Source organism: Physeter macrocephalus, chromosome 5, assembly GCF_002837175.3.
Source record: "Physeter macrocephalus isolate SW-GA chromosome 5, ASM283717v5, whole genome shotgun sequence".
NCBI lineage: Eukaryota > Metazoa > Chordata > Mammalia > Artiodactyla > Physeteridae > Physeter > Physeter macrocephalus.
The window spans coordinates 18807975-18829353 of record NC_041218.1 but is presented as its reverse complement, the minus strand read 5'-3'; the positions used below and the strand labels follow the sequence as shown (position 1 = coordinate 18829353).

At 41.9% G+C, this 21379-nt stretch overlaps 1 protein-coding gene across 3 annotated transcripts in view; it reads left to right on the top strand.

The window, feature by feature from the left end:
- Nucleotides 1-3866: 3866 nt before the first annotated feature.
- Nucleotides 3867-21379, top strand: part of BPGM (bisphosphoglycerate mutase) — a 29693-nt gene continuing 12180 nt past the window's right edge. The window contains exons 1-3 of one of the 3 annotated variants that reach the window (XM_028489722.2): nucleotides 3907-3981; nucleotides 15082-15204; nucleotides 15866-16527. In XM_028489722.2, the coding sequence (XP_028345523.1) occupies nucleotides 15927-16527 (601 nt within the window). In that variant the 5' untranslated portion in view covers nucleotides 3907-3981; nucleotides 15082-15204; nucleotides 15866-15926. Of the gene's footprint in view, nucleotides 3982-15081; nucleotides 15205-15442; nucleotides 15541-15865; nucleotides 16528-21379 lie in introns of those variants that run through there. The other 2 variants (XM_007106179.2, XM_028489723.2) reach the window with 2 other exon arrangements.

Genomic DNA, 21379 nt, shown 5'->3' with positions numbered 1-21379 from the left:
GCTGTGCAGGTTTGCACAGATTGTCTCTGTGCCTTACTTTCCTCATCTGTAAACTGGAGACACATATGCCAGGAGTTTTGTGAGGTTTTATTAATTGAGCCCTGATTTCCAACCCCTCCCTCAATTTCTTTCACCTCAATACCTTTCCTTCAGGTTGAAGAACAGGAAACTCTGGGGGGAGCAGGGGTGAAGGGGCTACCCTACAGGAGCTTTCAGGCTTCCCTGGCTTCAGCTTTCTTAGCTCTGCAATTCCAGGGCACAAAGAAAAGAATGCCTAGCGACTTTATCAGCCTCTCTGCGGAGAAGGCCAGCAGCCAGTACCTGTGGTTCAACAGACATTCCCAGAGCACCCTGTCATTTAAGGAAAGCAGCAGCCCATTTACGTCCCTGAATCTTTGAAAGAAACTGAAACAACCTCAACGCCCAAGAGTAGGAAACTGGTTGAATTGTGAGACATAATACCCAAAGGCACAGTCACTTGATGGAATTTTAATCAAAGAAGAATATTAAATGACACGAGGAGATGTTCATAATGAATTAAGTAAATATTGCCATGAACCAGTATATATACTACGGATTCCTGTCTTTTTAAAATAATTGATTTATAGGGAAAAAATAGAAGGAAATAAAAATTAACAATAAATTCTAAGTGGTAGGAATGTGGGTGTTTAAAATTTTTCTTTTCTAAGCCTTATGCAATAAACATAATATTTTTAATATAAAGTATAATACATAAATCTGATATAGCATTTGAAAAACAACTCCACAGGGAGAAATTATGACTTCATTCACCCCATGATGCTCCATGTTGTACAGTAGGGAAATTTCATAAAGTTCAGACTTCCCAATACCAGAGGCTCCCAGCCCCGCAGTGCATCTGTACTCTCTTTGGCATTCACATCTTGACAGTCACCTCTCTGGGTGGCAGCAAGATAACTAAGGAAATTCCTGTCCTATAGCTTCTGCAGGAGGCCAGCTCTCCATGTGAGTAGAGAGCAGGGAAAGGGGAGGAAAGCACAAGGCCCAGACTTTCTTGAGTTCTTAAGAGTATGTGTAAGTAGTTAAAACACTTTACATTTATCATTACTGTAGTTGTTAAGAATAACTACCATTTATTGAACTCTTTCCTTGTGCCAGGTACATCCTGCATTATCTCATTTAATTTTCACAATGGCCACTTAGGTATTATCCTTATTTCACAGATAAAGACACAGGCTGAGGTCAGACAACGTGCCTAAGTTCCCAGGGTAAGGAAGTAGCAGACGTAAGGTGCTTCAGAGATTGCAAAACTATTTGAAAATGGCCTCAGTTATTCTTTGCACTACTCTGTGAGATGAGCATTCTAACTTGTAAAATGAAGGGACAGGTGGCTTCAAAGTCTCTTCTAAGGTTCTACATAGCTGATCCCAAAGGGCACTTCCAGTTTTTGGTTTCAGTAGAGGGGTCGTGTACTGAATAGGTCAATGGTGGGAGCCAAACACTTTGGGCCTGTTACACTAGATTACGGGGAGCAGATTTTAATCTGACCCTGAAAGAAGGTAGAGTGTGGTGGGAGACTAGATACTAACAGCAAACAACCAGATCATGACGATAAGATTGTCAAGGAGACAATCTGTAAAGGGGATATATGATCAACTACTTTCTGGAGTTTGCTGGAGGGAAGGAGAGAGCCAAGGCAGAACAGCCTAGGTCTCTGGATGATGTTTTGATGCATGGTGGGTCAGCTCAACCCCACCTGCAAAGGCCCTGTGTAAATAGCTGTGAAATTTAGGCCCAGTATGTAGGCTTTCATAAAATTGTATTTTATTCAGGTCCTGAATAAGACAATCTGCTACTAATCCTTAAAGTACTATATGTGTTAATATTGACTTTTTGATACACTCACATAACAGAAAGAAAGACAACATGGCTATAATACTTTACTGCATTTTCATTTCTTATCTGGATGAAAGTGGGACTACACCAAAAGTTGTTTGAAGTAGTGAACTGGGACCCTGAGTTATTTTCATACTATCTATACTGTTTGCTACATCAGAAGTAAATTTTCATGACTGGTCTCAATGGAAATAAATTTTCAAATTAGTAATCTCGATTTAAAAAAATATTGCTTTTGTGCGTGTGTGTTAGGGTGGAGCAAGAGGCAGCAGAAGAGGAAGCATTTTCCCCAGAATTATGAATTAGCAACCTTGGATCCTTGCCCAGGCCCTGTCCCCAACCAGCTAAGTAATTCTGAATAAACTTCTTAAATTTCAGATTCCTCACCTGTACAAGGCGATTCTAAAAGACAGATGATGTTTGATGTTGTTAATGTTCTATGTGACAAACCAGCATTCCACAGGTATACATAACAGTAAAACAAAATCCAGTGAGCCCTTAAGTCCAGATAAGTATTGCTAAATGCTATAAGACTGACACTTGTCTTTATCCTGTCTTTATCCTCCAGAGTGTGGATGGTGGGCACTCTAAGTAGGAAGCTTTGATGTTACACTAGCAGAAAAGGTTTCCCCTCACTTTGTCCTCACCTGGTACAGAGAAAAGGAAGAGGAAGTGGGTAAGAGTATAGGATTTGGAAGCTGCATTCTTGGGCGTCAAGACCGGAAGCCGCCTCCTCCAGTTGCTCTGACCTGACCTCTAGTTAATCCCGTACAAGTTTAATTTGACTGTCCCTAGATGGTACCTATCATCTGCTGGGATCTGTCAGGCCTTGGATTTGTGCTCTCCCAGAAGTAACGGTCTGTTCTTTGACATCCTAGGAGGAATTGTTATGCTCTAAGAAGGATAAAGGAGATACAGAACTAACTACCAATGCTTACATCTTAACGAATTCAATACATAATGTGTCACAGGGTTAAAAATATGGAAATTAGCTTTTCAAATTTATGTTTAATTATTCTGAGGACCTGCTTGGCCATCACGTATCTACCTGACTTGTTATGAGAATGAAATAGGAAAAACTCAAAAGAGGATACTAAACACTAGGTAAGGACAGCTTTTAGAAATCAAGAAGCAGAATTTCCCATGTGGTCAGGCAAACAAACCAATCCTTATTATTTTCACGCCCACCCAAAGGTTCCTGACACTTTATACTTCAAAGGCTTGTGTGGTAGTTCAATCCTACTTGAAGAAGCTTACAAGGCCCTGTGCCGAGCTTAGAGTATTTTCATAGATTTCTCTTGTTCATTAACTGTGGCCCCCCAATTTATCATTCTCATATCACTCCATCCTCTCTTCGTCTGTCCTATAAGCTTTTAGTGCCTTCCATGTTCACTGTTCTTCCCCCAACCAAAATAATGTCAGGGGATTGCCTAAGGGGAAATCCCTATAAAAGTACCAACACTAGGAGAGAGTGAGGACGAGTTACTGCCCATAAATCGGGCACTTTAAAGGCTTTTGCTTTAATCACCGTTTAGGACTTAAAACCATGAGGAAAGCAATAGCTTTCCTCCGCGACGAGTGCCCACCTTCATCCGCAGGCTGCAGTTTCCCAAGAGTAAAGGAAGGCATCACCTCATCACTTCCAAGATCCCGTCGACCCTTCTCTACGTTGGCAGGTATCGCCTTCACGACGCCAAACACTTTCTGACACCTCGACCGCTTAAGAGCTCCTGAAATTTTCCAATTGCCGTGACGACGCTCCCGGCTTTGTTTCTCTACTTCCCTAGGCAGAAGCCCGCCCACTAGCGTCAAAGCTAGCTCGTCATTGGCCCGAAAGTGTGCTCGTCTCCTCAGCGAGCCATTCAGAGCCTTACTTTCTACGCCGGAGATTTGAAAAACGGAAAAGACCTCGACCTGTTCCTGGGAGTAGGGTGGGGCTGTGAATGAGTGACAGCTTGACCCTCCAATAGTCAGAGCCATAGGACCTTCCCCTTCTGGCTCCGGGGCTAGAAAAGAGAGTCGGTGCCGGCAGCAGTGATGAGTCGTAGGAGGTACTGGCTGCTCGGCGGTTCTGAGGAGCGGCTGCTGCTGGTGGCTTTTTTGCAGGTGAGTGGTTATGTTTTGGAACATTGCTGTTGCGAACGTTTCCATTTCTCAATGATGTGGTGGTTTATTTTGGCGTGCGGGAGGGCCAGTTCCTTTCCTCCCCGGGTTCAGTCTTTGATGGGAGTCTGGCACTCGCGCGTCCACTCCTCAAGCTCCGACCCTCGCTTATCCCCCAGGTCCCGCTCAGCTGCCCCTTTGTCAGAATAAGCCTCTCTGGTCTGACAGCCGAAAGGAGGATTCCTCTTGGTAGAGGTACCTTGACGGCAAGAATAAACAGGAGTTGAAGGGAGTGATGAACTCAACTCCCCTCGAGTCTGAGGCACGGGGTGACAGAGCCCCGTCAATAGTAGGGCTCCTACTGGCAGGGAGCTCGGTTTGTTTTCAGGGCTGTGCCACTATATTGGGGGCCATGGCAGACCTGGCCCTAAAAGTCTCAGTAGACAGAAAAAACTTGAACGTCATGAAAGGAGAAAGGTGAATATCTGCAATGGTTTCATGGAGGGTTCTAGTCTGGAGCTAAATCACAGGTTCTTCGAACCACTACAAATGAAAAAGTAAGAGTATTTCTTCTCCTTTCGAAGGGATGGGGGCCGTATTACTGGAGAAGGACAATAGAAAATGTGTAATGGAAGTGAAGTTCACAGTTACGTTTTAAGGATAATTGGTTGTTAGTTAACTTATTGTAACTCTCATTCCCCTACCACCTCCCTTCCAAATTATGGAGGCTTTATAGCTTGTGAGTGGTACCAGAATGTTAACTGACTGAATGCACAGTTTCGGGGAAAAAAATCAAATGCTATCTTTCACCAGTAGCTACTAGGGTTTTCTGTAATGAAAGCAGAACACATGTCATTTTGTCTTTTATTTTAAAAGTGTCTTCCCTGAGGCCAGGGGACTAGGTTTGATCCATCTTTGTGTTCCTGTAGCACCTCACACACCACAGATGCTACTCCGTTGTGGTGGGGTTGAGAGAACCATAATTCAAACAAATGGTGTCGTGGAAGGAGCTCTGAGTTGGCAGTCAAGACACCTGGGTTTTAGTCTTGAAGCTATTTGTGTGATCTTAAATCATTTCAGTTCTCTGGCTCTTAATTTTCACATCTTTAAAAAGTGGATGTCGCATTGAGTTATTTCCAAGGTCCATGCCTGTGTTCAAAGTCTGTTTTAAACTAAAGATCCTTAGACGTTTTCCACCTCAAGTACATCAGCAAAATCTCATTGCATAAATTCCTAACCAGTCTGTTAGCAAATAAAACTTCCCAGCTACAAGAGTAGTACCTGTTCTTTTGTGTCCATATTTAAACCAAACCAAGTGGATCATTGTAGAAAATTTGGCCGCTGTCCAGAATGAACATTGTACGGAAGTATAATATGGCAGAAAATGTCATCCTTTATTCCATCACTCAGAGGCAACCAATGTTGGTGTCTGGGTAGATCTTTCAGTCTCTCTTCCTCTTTTGCCTTCTATGGTTGTTTGAAATTAAGTGGCACATTTCATTTTAAGTAATGACATCTAAATTCAGCCATGCCTTCATCTTTGTGTGTCTGGTGCCTACAGCACAGAGGACATGCCAGTGTCTGAACTGTTAGGTCACTTGAACATCCTTGGAATGAAATCTGGTGTGAAGGGATATTTATATGGGGAAATAGGACTAAAAGTATCATTTAATAACAAAACTCTTTAACTGAAAATTGGCCACAAATATGGATAAAATATAGTTTATAAAGTAAAATAAATGTTAGCCACTTCACTAAAGCATTTGGATTGTAGAATATTGCTTAGTATTTGGTATGCTTCTAGGACTGTATCTTACTGTCAGCGCCTCTTTCCTGAAGCACACACACAACATTTGATTGCATTCCTACTTCCACTGTCTAATTTAACCTTTCCCCTTACCGCCCGCCACCCTCATTTTGCTTTATTCCCAGCTTTTGCTTCCGCTCACACCATCAGCAAAGCAGGATCACTCTCAAGGGCCTGAGGCCCGTGTCAGTCTTCATGTGTTAGTCAAAGTCTGCTCCATTCAACCCAGAATGCCTCACACTCTTTGGTAGACCGCCTCACCGTAATCTCATTTAGTCTTCTTCATAGCCCCTTGGGAATAGTAATTAGATAGGAAGGAGGTGTCATGAGTGGGTGTTGTGCACATTGGTGATGCCACGCAGGCTGGAACAGGCCACATGCCCCAGGCACACACATATGTCATTACACATGTGTGTCCCTTTCCTGTGAAGAGGGGTCTACCTGCTATGGTTTGTTACCTTTGTAACAAGTGGTTAATAGGTATAAAGTTGGAGAATGACAGGGTAATAGTGTCTGGAAAACACCTGTAAGTAATAGCGTTTGCTCCTGGTAAAGAGTTGTTCTTATAATGCAAATACAAATGGAACAGTTACCATAAGCCTTAGGAAAAGTAATAGATTATGGAACAATAGGTACTTTTGGATATAGTCATGTTTGAACTTTTCGTATTGAGCTGGGCTTGGGGAAAGGCATATTTTAAGACCCTAAGGAACTGAGCTCCAGATTTCATTTCCCTTAAGAACTGTTCCTTTTTAATCTATCAGAAACATGGTTAACCTCTTTTTTTCCTATCCTCACATCTAGCCAGCCTATCTTTATAGAGTTAGATTCCTAATGCAATGGAGGTTAAGAGTTGTTCAAAGGTATGTAGTGAGGATTTGGACCAGGGAAAACATCCAAGTGGTCTAGGGTAGGATTTGAATATTTAATATTTAAGGGTAAGCTTTGGCTCAAAGCAACTCTGGCTCTGCATGCCTTATTTTATACTACTTCAACATTATATCATTGATCACATTTCTTACTCAATTTTGGAAACAGAAAACAAACTAAGTGTTTAGACTGGACTTTATCCTATAATTTTCCCCACCTGTTCATGAGTTGCCATACTAGAGTATTAGACATTATTATTTTTCAAACACCTGAGGAAGGGAGGAAGCACTGTCCCAGGAGCATTGGTTTGGGAGAGAGGACGAGACTCAGTTATGGTGGGTGAGGGAGAGGTACGTGAAATTATATGGTTTAATGAGGAGCAGGTATAGGAGGCAGCAGCAAGATTTTTAGCTACATTTGTTGATACCACCTAGAGATTCTGGAAGTATTGTAGAAGTAACCTCAGTAAATGCAACGGCCTGATGTGTACCAGTCTCCTACCTACCTACCCGCCCTCTCCATCCCTACCTTGCCAAAAGGATGGTAATCTTGAAACATAACTCGATTTTACGGTGACATTTATGGAAAGGATATTTTTTACCATGTTGCCAATTTAGGTGGGAAAAAAATGCATATATGTATATATATTTCAAAAGGTCTTTGAAAATATGAGTCATCTGCAAATTGTGTTTTCTTCAAATCGCCTATTTGTTTCTTTTTTGCCAAGGCAATTCCATAGCACCCATTCCTGAGCAGGTATACATTCACCTGAAGTGTGAAGCATTTATAAAGATGTCTAATAAAAGTAATGCATGTCGAAATGACAGATTATATTTTTGAAGTTGGTTAACAAGATGAATAATTTTTTTCCTTCTTCTATCTTGAACCCATTATTAAATAATTCGATGAAGCAAAATAAACTACTCAGGCTGATTTAAATGTGCTCAGTACTGTCTTCAGTGAGGGATAAAAACAGTTATAAATGGGATTCCATTATTCAAGGCACTTGCAGTTCTGGCCCAGAATGAAAGCAAGTGATTTAATAATGTTGGGATTATCCCATGACAGGATGCTTAAAGCTTCAAAATGTTGATGTGATTAGTAGATCTGAGTAATCCCAGCTAGGCCAGGGTTTGGCAAACTAAGGCCTTCTGACCCACTACCTGTTTTTGTACAGCCCACAAACTATGAATGGTTTTTAATGGTTGAAATAAATCAAAGTATAACAATATTTCATGTACATGAAAATTATATGAGATTCTAATTTCTTTGTCCATATGTAAAAGACAAAAAAATTTCCAATATGTTTATTGGAACACAGCCTTATTTGTTCATACATGCATTGTTTATGGCTGCTTTCAGCAGAATCTAGTAATTGTAACAGAGACCACATAGCCCGCAAAGCCTAAAAAATTTACTCTTTGGCCTTTTACAGAAAAGTTGCCCCCACCTGAGCTAAGCTGTAGTGTCTTTCACATCTTCGCCTTTACCCCTTTTCAAGAGCCATTATGCTTGTCCAGGTCTTCGTTAAATGTTACCAGTATGGTTGCAAAAGCCTCACAAGTATTCAGATCCCTGGTTTTCCCATCTCTCTTACTTGTAGGTGCTGCCTGATCCTCCTAAAATACACATTATTAACCCTTTAATGTTGTCCCAATACTTACAGAAGAACCTGCGTTCTTTGGCACAAGGCCCTTTTTGGGGCCACTCTTCAGTCTTATCTTTCTAGACTAGTCTCCTCCTACTTCCTTGTTATACCCTATACTTGGTTTAAGGTGATCATATAATTTTCCAGATGGGACCTTCAGGTGTGAAAAGGGCCCTATAATAAGTATGTTGGGAAAACAGGCCTAAAGCAAGACTGTTCTAGGCAAACCAGTTTGAATGGCTCACCATTTCTCCATAAACACCTATTCCCTTGCCCTCTACTCACTGTTTCCTTAGGCTGGAATTCCTTTTCTTTTTTCTATAAATCTGAATCTTAAACATCCTGGAATTCCTTTTCTTTTTTCTATAAATCTGAATTTTAAACATCTTTTCAAATCCAGCTTAAATAGTGCCATGTCCATGAAGCATTAGTCAAGAAAAAAATCTCTCCTTTTCCATCTCCCATATACAATGAACTGCTTTCTCATGATGTGGGTTAATTTCTGCTTTAGTGATACACACACGTATCCTTTCCCCCATTAGTCACTTGGAGACATCATTCATGTTGGATTCTATATTCCTCACAGGCCTAGCATTATGACACGTTCAAATGGAGTTTGTAACACGTTTGAAGAATGAGTTAAGTCTACCAGACTTGGTAGACTGATGAGTATTTGGGAATGTATAAATCATCCATTTTAACGTAATTTAAGTAGTGAGAAAAGTTGGGTTTCCAAGGACTGAGGACAGAGCCTTGGGTGCCAATATGGCGGTGGAGCAGAGTGGTTCAAGACATATGTATAGGCTTTGGGGTCCAGCCTGCCTGAGATTGAAATCCAGCTCTGCCAGTTACAGTCTTTGTCATCTTGGGCAAGTTAACCTCACCTCTTAGGTTTCTGCATCTGTAAAACAGGAGTAATCATAGAAACTTCTCCGCAGCATGGTGGTTGAGGATTTAAATAGTCCCAAGCACACGGTGAGCACTCTGAGAAAGGTAGCGGCTTTGGTGTCATATGCTGTCTTCATCGTCATAGTACTGTTGCTGGTGGGCAGAAAATACAGATTCAGTAAGAAAGAGGAAAAAAACATCGTATATTAACGCATATATGTGGAATCTAGAAAAACGGTACAGATGAACCGGTTTGCAAGGCAGAAATAGAGACACAGATGTAGAGAGCAAATGTATGGACACCAAGTGGGGAAAGTGGTGGGGGCCGGGGTAGTTTTTGGTGGTGGTGGTATGAACTGGGAGATTGGGATTGACATATATACACTAATATGTATAAAACAGACAACTAATAAGAGCCTGCTGGGGCTTCCCTGATGGCGCAGTGGTTGGGAATCCACCTGCCGATGCAGGAGACATGGGTTTGAGCCCTGGTCTGGGAAGATCCCACATGCCGCGGAGCAGCCTAGGCCTGTGCACCACCACTACTGAGCCTGCGCCCTGGAGCCCATGAGCCACCAACTGCTGAGGCCCGTGCGCCTAGAGCCGGTGCTCCACAACAGGAGAAGCCATCGCAATGAGAAGCCTGCGCACCACAACAAAGAGTAGCCCCCGCTCGCCGCAACTAGAGAAAAGCCCGTGTGCAGCAACGAAGACCCAACACAGCCCAAAATAAATAAATAAATTTATTTTTTAAAAAAAAGAACCTGCTGTATAAAAAGTAAATAAATTAAATTAAATTTAAAAAAAAAGAAAATATAGATTCAACACTGGGACATAACAATAGAAGAGCTGGGAGAAATGCAGCACCAAAATCTTAGATTTTTTTTCTTCCCTTGATAGAAGTAGTCAGCTTCAGAGGGGTCAAAGCAGTGTAAGTCCTGAGTGAAGATGGTCTTCACTTAGTAAGAAGTAACTAATCAGCAGTCTTTTAAGAGAGCATTTCAGTAGAGTGGGCAAGGTATAAGTTAGGTGTCAGAGGACTAAAAAAGTAATGGCCAGAAGGAAGGGAAAAACAGCCAAGAGGAAGCGGCAGGAAGATGAGATGCAGTCATGTAAAAGATGTGTTTGTTTACTAAATTTCTTTCTTTGAGCCACACCATACTTTAAAAAGGAAGGAACCCTGGGGTATGGTAATTTAGTGACCTCTGTGGCCCTTTGGGGATATGAAGTAAATCATTGACTAAAACTAGTGCTTAATTCAAGTGCCAGTAACCCTTGCCAACGGATAAATGAGGACCCTTAAGAACCAACTCCAGCGTGGTGAGCTTTACCAAAAGCAATGCAAAAAAACAAAGCTTGGTTTTTAAAAAGGATAGTTTTTAATTCTTAGCATGGCACCTTATTATATGTTGGGGGTGACTATTGCCTGGCTTGACCGTGTGATTTGAGGGTCTTCTCAAGAGCAGTCATACGCCGAGCCCCCCTTTATACTCACCTTGTTTGTGTGCATTTCAGGAAATGTCTGCCTGGGTTGGGGAGACAAGCTGTGACTGGAGATGCTCCTGTGAAGGGAAGCCTAGTGAGCCTAGATGCTCACCCAGACTCACAAATCTTCCGTGGTGAGGGTGTCAGAGGCACAGACCTGGATCGCAGCTCCAATTCCATTTAGTGGCTCTGTGTTTTTGGACAAGTCAATCACTGTCTCTCTTTTCTCTGTGGAGATTATTATGGCCGTTCATGTTTAGTTGTTTAGTTGTTATACTAAACGGTAACAAGAAGAATATAATGGATGATTATTCTTGGCTCTGCCTTTGCCATCAAATACATTGGAATTCTTGAGTTAAAGCTTCCTAACGTCTCGGGCCTGACTATTTTTGCTTTGGTAGTTACCACTAAAAATGTCAGGCCTTAGCCTTATTGGCACAAGCTAATCCTTTTTGCCTAACTTTGATTCAGTCAACACACCTACTAAGTACCTAGTATGTGTCAGGTGTCATGCTGGGTTCTAGAGATGGGGCAGTGAGTCAGACCAACCTTGACGCAGCTTACAGTCTAATAGGGCACACAGACGTGGAACAAGTGATCTGTCACAAGTGACCCATCACAACGGCACCCAGTGTCCTAAAGCAGGGGGCTGTGGAGGCACCTCACCGCTTCCCAGTGGGTGGGAAAGAAGGGCAGAGAAGTCTGCAGAGGCTCTAAAAGCATTGTCCTCAGCCAGCAGCCTCAGCATCACCTGGAAGCTTGTTACAAATACAGCTTCTCAGGCCTGCCCCAGACCTACTCATTCAGGCTCTGGAAGTGGGGCCCAGCAGCCTGTTTGAACCAGTTCTCTTGGTGATTCTGATGCACATTAAAGTTTGAGGACGACTAGCCTAGAGGAAATAACATTTAAGCTAAGCGCTAGAGCTACACCAGTCAATACAGTAACCACTGGTCATGTGTGGCTGTGGGGCCCTTGAAATGTGGTTAGTCCAAATTGAGATGTGCTTTAAGTATAAAATACACATCAGGTTTCAAAGACTTACTAAGAAAAAAGGAAAGTAAAATACCTCATTGAGAATTTTATATAGATCATATGTTAGAATGATATCTTTTGAACCTAAAGGGTTAAATAAAATGTATTATTAAAATTTCACCTATTTTTGCAGCTTAGTACGGCTTTTAGAAAATTTTAAATTACCAATGAAAAAAGCCAATTATATGTGGCTTACATTACATTTTGATTGGACACAGCTGATCGAAAGGATAACTAGCAGGTCCCCAAAGCAGGGAGGGACTGAAGTGGCAGTGGAGGGGAGGGGGTGTTGGGTGAGGGTTCTGTGTAGGAGACAGTGTGTGCAGAGGTCCTGAGGCCAGAAAGAACATGGCATGTTCAAGGAAATAAAAGAAAACCAAAGCCTTTCAGGTCACATTAAGGATTTTGAGCTTTGTCCTAAGATCAACAGGAAGTAATCTGAGGGTTTTAAATAGGGTACTCAGTTTTCAGGAAGTTCGTAGCTAATACATGAGGGCAAGAGAGCTACAGCTGAATATTGCAAGGCTCAGAATCAAAGCTCCCCCCACCTGCCCAAAAGATGGTGGGGATAGAGGCATTTGGACAGGAAGTACTATTGAGAGGGAGGGAGCGGAACCCTGCTCGTCAGCAGCCCCTGCCCCAGGATACGAGGCACGAACACCCCTGCTGAAGAGAGAAGCAGACACCTGGGAATAGTTCGGTGTTCAGTTCATTTTCAGCTTGGTTAAAGTTGAGAGCTAGAGGAAACGTTCCAGAAGAGTCCAAAGTTGAGTAGGAGTTGATTACAGAGCTGGGACTCTGCAGGGCACTGGCGAAGTTTTGGTGAAGAGAGGGTCAGGGACAAGGAAGCCTGGCACATGTGGGGATTAGAGGGTCTGTCCTGTGAAAGAGTGCTCTGGACAACCACAGAGGAAGGCCGGGGTTAGAGCCTGGAGGCTTGGGGTCTGACCAGCTCCAGGGGGCAGGAAGGCGGGGCTGGGGGGGGTGGTCCTCATTCCGCTGTGGCCTGGAGGAGGTGTCTCTTTAAGTCACAGTCATACACTAGCAGACTCAATCTACCCTCAGAAATGTCTTGTTTGGCTCACATTTTTAAAATGTATTCAAATTAGTTGCTAGTATTTGTATCGGATATCACATAAAATTCACATTTCCAGTTCTTTTGAGAATTGGAAGATTGAGGACCCCAGTTTCTCAGTCTCACAGAGAAATGGGCTGGAGCTACGTAGCAGCTACTCCCTTCATTTTTCATTTGAGCTTCTAATAGCTGAAATGATCACATTTAAAAAAAAAGACATTTATTTACCCTAAAAACAAAACAGAATCCACAGGTTCTCTCTGGTCTGAGTCTTGCATTCTCTCCAGTCTTTGTTTTCAGCAGCCCCAGCTTCTCCTTGTTCTCCAGAAAAGTTCTAGAATGGTACCCTTAGCTCAGCGAGACCAGATTGTACAAATGCTTTGTCCATGCACACGAGTTGCGTCCACCAGAGGAGCACGTGTGTTCCCTGCAGTTCAGCACTTTTCCTACCACCTTGCAGCCCCGCGGCACTGCTCCTCACAGATCTGCCTGAAACTTTGAATGAAACTGACTACAGTGTTGTGTTTGTTGACACTTGACATACCAGCTCCCACAATGATTAAATTGTAAAGAATGCAAACTATAATCTTCAACAGCTCCTTTGTGAATATTCAGGAGTTAATTAAATGGCAAAGATCAGTTGATAGCAAGGAGGAGAGAGGGAAGGGACTTTCTGTTGACCTGAGGTAGATGCTCCAGTTTGGTACCTTATCCTGTATTCGCCCTCTGTACACAGGAGTAAGGCGCAGGTGTGTATTTGTAGAGTCCTTGTGGCTGTAGCACTATTTCTCTGCTCCAATATATATATTTTGAGGGGAAGAAACAGAAATTGTTTTATTTCTTTAAGTAAGCAAATAGAGCAGATTAAAATACTGCAGAGCTTGGTGAGAGTTGCCTTAGTGTTCATATTATTGCTACATTTTTTTTGTTCCCTCCATATAGTTTATAATCAAAAGATGATGGAGAAGTGCCTCTGCCTATAATATTTGTCCATCACACCTTCTTCATTTGAAGGGAAAGTAGCTTCATCAGCCTAAGGAGCTTCTTGTTTGACAAGACACAGTAAGGGCTGAGGTAGAGAACAATTGATAGCTTCTCTTTTCTCCATCCCCCTCCTCACCACCACCAAAAACAAAACAGTAAATGTTGCGTGGGCATGGATCCAGTTTTTGATGGGCCTGAAACTTCTAGTACTTAGTGGATTGGGGTGGGCCCTTTAAAAAAAAAAAAGCAATACAGAAGTGTCTTTCTTTTGCTGGTTAAACACACACACACACACATTCTCATCCATTATTTGAATGGATGAATTCAATGGTGAATTCATTATTTGGTCTCTCCCAGTGCCTTAGAAGGAGTTTGTTCAAGTGAGGGGCCCTGAAGCTTGAGCTTCATTACTTTCATGATTCTTCCTCTTCTGGGCACTGGTAATCACCTAGCCAAACACTGCCCAGTTGTCTTTCATCCCATTCTCTGTTCTTCTGCCACCCAATGCCCATCTGGGCTGAGAATAGAGACATTGCTTTCCCTCTGGAAAGTCTTAGCTCTGCAAGGTACCTTCACCTTAGTCCTTAGCCCAGGTTCTTCCAGTGACCTGATGCTTCCCCACTCCACATGCACTAAATAAAGCGTCAAATTTTATTGATGCCTGATGAGAAAGGGAAGTCATAAACCTAACCATTGTAGCCTTTCAACCACTTGCAAATCATCTCAATCTGCTTCCTCCCTTGGGTCCTCTGTTGGCACTCCAACTGAAATTGGAAGCTTTGTTTTAAAGACATTTTTCCCCCTTGAGAATCTCTAGGAATTACTAAAGAAAGGAAGAAATTAGATCTAGATTCCAATTAACTTTGTCATTGATTGTTATATAACTGTGGGTGAATCACAGTTTAAGTGGGACAGAAAATCTCCAGTTAATGGAAGTTGCCAAGAATGGCAGAAGACCAGGCCCTGATGTTCATATAATCTCTACTCTCCAGTGTGTAAAGTGCTGGGCTGGAGGTGGAAAGAGCTGGGCAAGTAAACTGAGCAGCGTTTGTCAGTGTAGATCTGTCCACTGCAAGGAGAGCGAGGCAGGCTGATGCAGCCAGCCCGAAGATTCTCCCGGGGACAGAGTGGGCCCAGCAGATCTTTGGGCTGGCAGCTTCACTTAGGAAGTTCAGAAACACTTTAGGGTTGCCTGTCCCTCTTTACTAGAGTCTTCGCCTGCTGAGATGTGGCTGGCATGTGTAGGACAGCTGAAGGGTTGGGAGAAGGAGAGGGGGGCCTCCTTATCAGTGTGCTTCCTCTCACTCCTACAGACCTGCTCCTGGTAATCTGTTTCTACAGGCAGCATCTCTCAGCTGCTTAATTTGATAGCTTGTTTTGCATCTGATTTATTCCTGCCAAGAACTCTATCTTGAAGCAGGTGAAAGATTATTTAGGTGAGTACCATATTGGGTGTTAATATTGATTTAAATCATTTTAATGTTTAAATGTTGAACCTTAGATTTTCTTGTATGTGGTGTAGCCTGTGGCATTGAAGAGCTAGTTGCCACCAATCAATGATTTACATACCAGATGAATGTGGTGGTTTATTGAATTAACATGTTTAATAACTTCGATAATAAGACGACTCTGGTAAATTATTTCTCCACCAGAGGGAAAACAAAATGAGAAGGGTGCCTTCAATCTTGAGTCAGCTTCTCAGTCCTGGGAGTTCCCAACTACGAGTCATCCTTTTAGACACCTACAACGCATTCTATTAAATCCTGTCTTCTGTAAGCAGAAACTGCCTTTTTATCTGGTGGAAACATAGCATGCCAATAGAATGAAGTGTTCTATTGTTTTATGTCATACAATTAACTTACTACCCAGCCATCAGAAAATTTGTCAACTAACTAGGTTCCCTGTAATTAATTATCTGTAGACTCTGCCTGTATGTGCCACAGTATGTATGAGTTGCCAGATGTCTGATGTCAAAACTGTTCAAGGAATCATTCCAGTGTGTTTTAGAAACTGGCTGTTGAAAAGTTGTGCTTCCACCCCCAGGTAGTTAGTTGAATGAAGAATATAACTTATACTTTTTGTTTCTTCTCTTTCTAGATGTATTGCTGTCACTGAACACTGGCCCATTGGAAAGCACTAGAGAAGCTCAGCCATCAGTATGTCCAAGTACAAACTGATTATGTTAAGACATGGAGAGGGTGCTTGGAATAAAGAGAACCGTTTTTGTAGCTGGGTGGATCAGAAACTTAACAGTGAAGGAATGGAAGAAGCTCGGAACTGTGGGAAGCAACTCAAAGCACTAAACTTTGAGTTTGATCTTGTGTTCACATCCATCCTGAACAGGTCCATCCACACAGCCTGGCTGATCCTGGAAGAGCTGGGGCAGGAGTGGGTTCCCGTGGAAAGCTCCTGGCGTCTCAATGAGCGTCACTATGGAGCCTTGATCAGTCTCAACAGGGAGCAAATGGCTTTGAATCACGGCGAGGAACAAGTGAGGCTATGGAGAAGGAGCTACAATGTGACCCCACCGCCCATAGAGGAGTCCCATCCTTACTACCACGAAATCTACAACGACCGGAGATATAAAGTGTGCGACATTCCTTTGGATCAGCTGCCACGATCCGAGAGCTTAAAGGATGTTCTGGAGAGACTCCTTCCTTATTGGAATGAAAGGATTGCTCCTGAAGTATTAAGTGGTAAAACCATTCTGATATCTGCTCATGGAAATAGCAGCCGGGCACTCCTGAAACATCTGGAAGGTACCATCTTTATGCTACTACTTACTGAAGGTTGCTACTGGGCCTTAATCTAGAAAGGAACTTGTTTCTAAGCTAATAATGCACAGTTTACATAATAGAAGTGGTATGCAAGGTAAATTTTTTTTTCTTTTGAGTCTTTCAAGATAAGTAAAATCATATAGACTTCAGTTTTGCTCCCGTTCTTCCAACTTTGAACAGTCACTGCTGTGTTTTCAGACCTAGGTTTCCTGAATAATTGTTTTGTTCCAGTCTTCTGTTTCCAGACCAGGCTTAGTCATCGACTGGGAGAAAGTTCAGGAGAAGGAAAATATAAAGATGGCTTATTGGAGATAATTAGTAGCCTTAATTTTATTTTAGCTCCTTGATGTTATGTTCTAGAAAGTACTGTGTTGTTACCTTCTTCGTAAGTAACATGAACTAAATGAACTCCTCTGAGGACTTGAGCTCACCAGTGTTGGGCACCAGTGATCACACAGTGACACCTTCAGGGGGTTTCTCCCTCCCCTCTCTCCCTTCACTAAATAATTCCGGACGGTTGTGCATTTTGAGTGATCTGCTCTGTCTGGTGTTTTCCTGTCTATCGTCACTGTCAGCAGTCAGCTCACTGGCATTAGAATGCATTTCTCCAACATTCCCTTTTCATTCTGCTTTACTTTTCTATACGAGGCTGTGAAAATGAAAAAGTTGACCTTGCACATGAAATAAGTGAAAATAGGTTATTGTTAACAAAATGAACTGATCCTTATAAGATTTTAATGTAAACCTTTTAGCATGTGTTTTTTTTTCCCCTAATTTTTATAACATGGCCAAGAGCCAAGTCATTATTCATATACCTGACCTCCATTCATTGTGCAGAGATCTAAAATCTACAGGCTTTATTGACTATTTAAAACATCATTGGCCAGATATGGCACTTGATCTGTTTGTGTATGTGTATATATCTTATTTACTCAACTATATAAACGGTATTATTCTTCCTTGTTCAGAATAGTCATGTATTTGATTAAATATCTACATGTAACTTCATCATTACTGGATTTATTTTATAGTACTTTATTGTTTGAAGAAGAGTTGACCCTCCTCTTAGGACAACAACAAACTGAAATTCAGAATTTCAAAGTTTCTGCCAGAAGATGTATTCTCTCTCTCCATGCCAATTCCTTTTTTCCAGAGATGGGACTTAGATCTCTTTGTGGCCAGATTCCCTTCCCTTAAGAAAAGGCCATCATCTCCTTCAGGATCCTCTTTTCTTTCCCGTCTCAGCTAGGAAATCCTCCTTTTAAAGACAGTTTCCTGCTGGTTAGTACCATTTACCCATCTTCAGGTTTAGAGCACTAAGATTATTCTGCAGCCCCGACCATAGCGTATTCTAGATACCCCCTTCCATTAGTGTGTTGGTAACTTAACCATTTGTTACTGTTATTTTTGAAAGAAATGGGAAGGTTTAACAAATGGTGGTGAAGAAGACTGCCACCATTGTAAGGATGCAGGGAAAATTACCTGCCGAGGGCAATAAGGTAACACACAGAAAAGCTGACTGTGTTTGAGGGAGGTTTTGAAACCATTAATAGTTTACTGAAAAACAATCAAATGGTGTAGCTGCTTGGGAAAACATTCTGGCAGTTCCTTGACGGTGACACATAGAGGTACCATATGATCCAGCAGGTCCACTCCTAGGTACATACCTGTATTCATTTCCTAGTGCTGCTGTAACAAAGTACCCAAAACTGGGTGGCTTAGAAAAACAGATAATTGTCTCACAGCTCTGGGAGCTGGAAGTCCTAAATCAAAGTATTGGCAGGGTCCTGCTCTCTCTAATGACTCTAGGAGAGAATCATTTCTTGCCTCTTGTCGTTTCTGGTGTTTGCTAGAAATCTTTATTTTTTTTTTTGGCCGTGCTGTGCAGCATGTGGGATCTTAATTCCCTGACTGGCGATTGAACCTGTGCCCCCTGCAGTAGAACCACTGGACTGTGCTTAACCACTGGACTGCGAGGGAAGTCCAGAAATCTGTAACGTTCCTTGGTTTGTAGATGCATCAGTGCAACCCTCCCTCTTCACTTGGTGTTCTCCCTGTGTCTCTTCTTCTTGTCCAAGTTTTCCCATTTATAAGGACACCAATGATATTGGACTAGGGCTTACCCCAATGACCTCATTTTAACTTGATTACCTCTCTAAAGACCTGTTTCCAAGAAAGGTCACGTTCTGAGGTACTGGAGGTTAACTTCAGTATATCTTTTTGGGGGGAATGCAGTTCAACTCATAACAATACCTAAGAGAAGTGAAAACGTATGTCCACACAAAAACTTGTACACAAACCTTCAAAGCAGTATTACTCATAATAGCCCAATGTGGAAGCAACCCAAATGCCCATCAACAAGTGATTAGATAAGTTAAATGCTGTATGTCCATACAATTAAATATTATTCTGCATTTTAAAAAAATGAAGTACTGACACATGCTATAACATGGATGATTCTTGAAATCATGATTACATGAAAGAAGCCAGGACTTCCCTGGTGGCGCAGTGGTTAAGAATCTGCCTGCCAATGCAGGGGACACAGGTTTGATCCCTGGTCCGGGAAGATCCCACATGCTGTGGAGCACCTAAGCCCGTGAGCCATGGCCGCTGAGCCTGCGCTCTAGAGCCCGCGAGCCACAACTACTGAGCCCGTGAGCCACAACTACTGAAGCCCGCGTGCCCAGAGCCCATGCTCCACAACAAGAGAAGCCACCACAATGAGAAGCCCGCACACCGTAACGAAGAGTAGCCCCCACTCGCCGCAACTAGAGAAAGCCCACGCGCAGCAACGAGGACGCAACGCAGCCAAAAATAAATAAGTAAATAAATTTATTAAAAAAAGAAAAAAAAAGTCTGCCCTGTTTAAAAAAAGAAAGAAAGAAAGAAGCCAGTCACAAAGGATCACGTATTGTAGGATTATATTTGTATAAAATCTCCAGAACAGGCAAATCTATATAGACAGAAAATAGATGATTTGTTTCCTAGGACTGGTGTAGAGGGGAAGAGGGTGGATTGAAGAGTGACTGCTAATATGTGCAGGGTTTCTTACTGGGGTGGCGAAAATGTTCTAAAGTTGATTGTGGTGATGGTTGTACAACTCTGAATATGCTAAAAACCATTGTATACGTTAAATCACTTCGTTATTAAGTAGTGTATTGTTTAGCCTCCATGTGTTTGTATTTTTTATAGATCTTTTCCTGTAATTGATATCTAGTCTCATAGCGTTGTGGTCAGAAAAGATACTTGATATGATTTCAATTTTCTTAAATTAGCTGCAAAATAATTTAACCAATGAGATTTAAAGATGAAAGGATTTGACATTGGCCTAGAAAGCAATAGTTTAGGGCAAATACGTGGAAGTGACAGATAACAAAGGACATATGCTTGGATGTGGAGTATAGAATAAAGAAAAGAATTAAAACACAGCTTTGACCACTGGGGTAGAAATGTATTTACAGGGATTACTGAGAAATAAGCAGGCATTTGTCCTCAGGCTTCATTTAACTTTTCTCCTGAAGGTCTTTTTTTTTTTTTTTTTAATTTGTATGTACAGAACTAAATTAACTTTCAGAGATTAATGAAATAGAAGCAACCTTAAATTATAACTCCTATCCCTATCAGTATCAATAGGCTATATAGAAAATGTTTTTATTTGGGGGATAATTGATTTAAAACAGTGGTGTTCATACTGGAAGAGGTAAAGTGTACGAAGAGTAGGAAGTATGTGTAGAGAAAGGTGTGAGGCTGGCAGATGCCTGAAGGAGAGGAGAAGGGAGGTGAATGGGAGGGAGACAGAGAATAGAAATGGTAGGGCTGGTGGCCAGCGAGGATGGCAGACATTCAGGGAAAAAAACTGGCAGAAAAGCCAGAATATACCACTAGGCACAAGCCAATAGCTAGCCGGGGGAGCAAATGAAGTGGAGTGAGGATTGCGGTTTGTCCATAGGAAGACATAAAAGTGGTTTGTAGTCTCAGCTCAGCCATCCTGGGGAGGAGAACAACTTTGTTCCCTTTTGGCCTATAGTACCCCCTGGTGGTACTGTTATTAAGATTCATCAAATTCTTTGATGTTGCTAAGATTCCCTGTAGTAACTTCCATGCCTCTCATGGAAGAATTACTTCATGTGCCTGAAATAGACTGGACTAGATTTTAGGATCACATCATACATTAGTTGTCATCTTTTGTTTTAGGGGTCCTCTAAAGGCCAATCTCCACTAATAGAATTCTCTTGCAGTGTGTACTGAAAAATAAGATCCAACTATTCTATGTCACAGCTCTAAGAATTAAGCATAAGTCACTTTCCCAAAGATCAGAAGAAATAGTGTATGTTATTTCTCCTGTCATTCCTGTTAATTTAGTGAGATTTCAGCCCTTTTAAAATTTATTGTAGATGTATATGCTCACTGGAATAAGAATACTAACATCTGTCCTCTTTTCTTGCATGTCTAACTTTTTCTTTTTTTAATGTTTATTTTTTATTTTTTTATTAGTCATCAATTTTATACACATCAGTGTATACATGTCAATCCCAATCTCCCAATTCAGCACACTACCACCACCCCCGCCCACCGCTTTCCCCCCTTGGTGTCCATATGTTTGTTCTCTACATCTGTGTCTCTATTTCTGCCCTGCAAACTGGTTCATCTGTACCATTTTTCTAGGTTCCACCTGTATGCGTTAATATACGATATTTGTTTTTCTCTTTCTGACTTACTTCACTCTGTATGACAGTCTCTGGATCCATCCACATCTCTACAAATGACCCAATTTTGTTCCTTTTTATGGCTGAGTAATATTCCATTGTATACATGTACCACATCTTCTTTATCC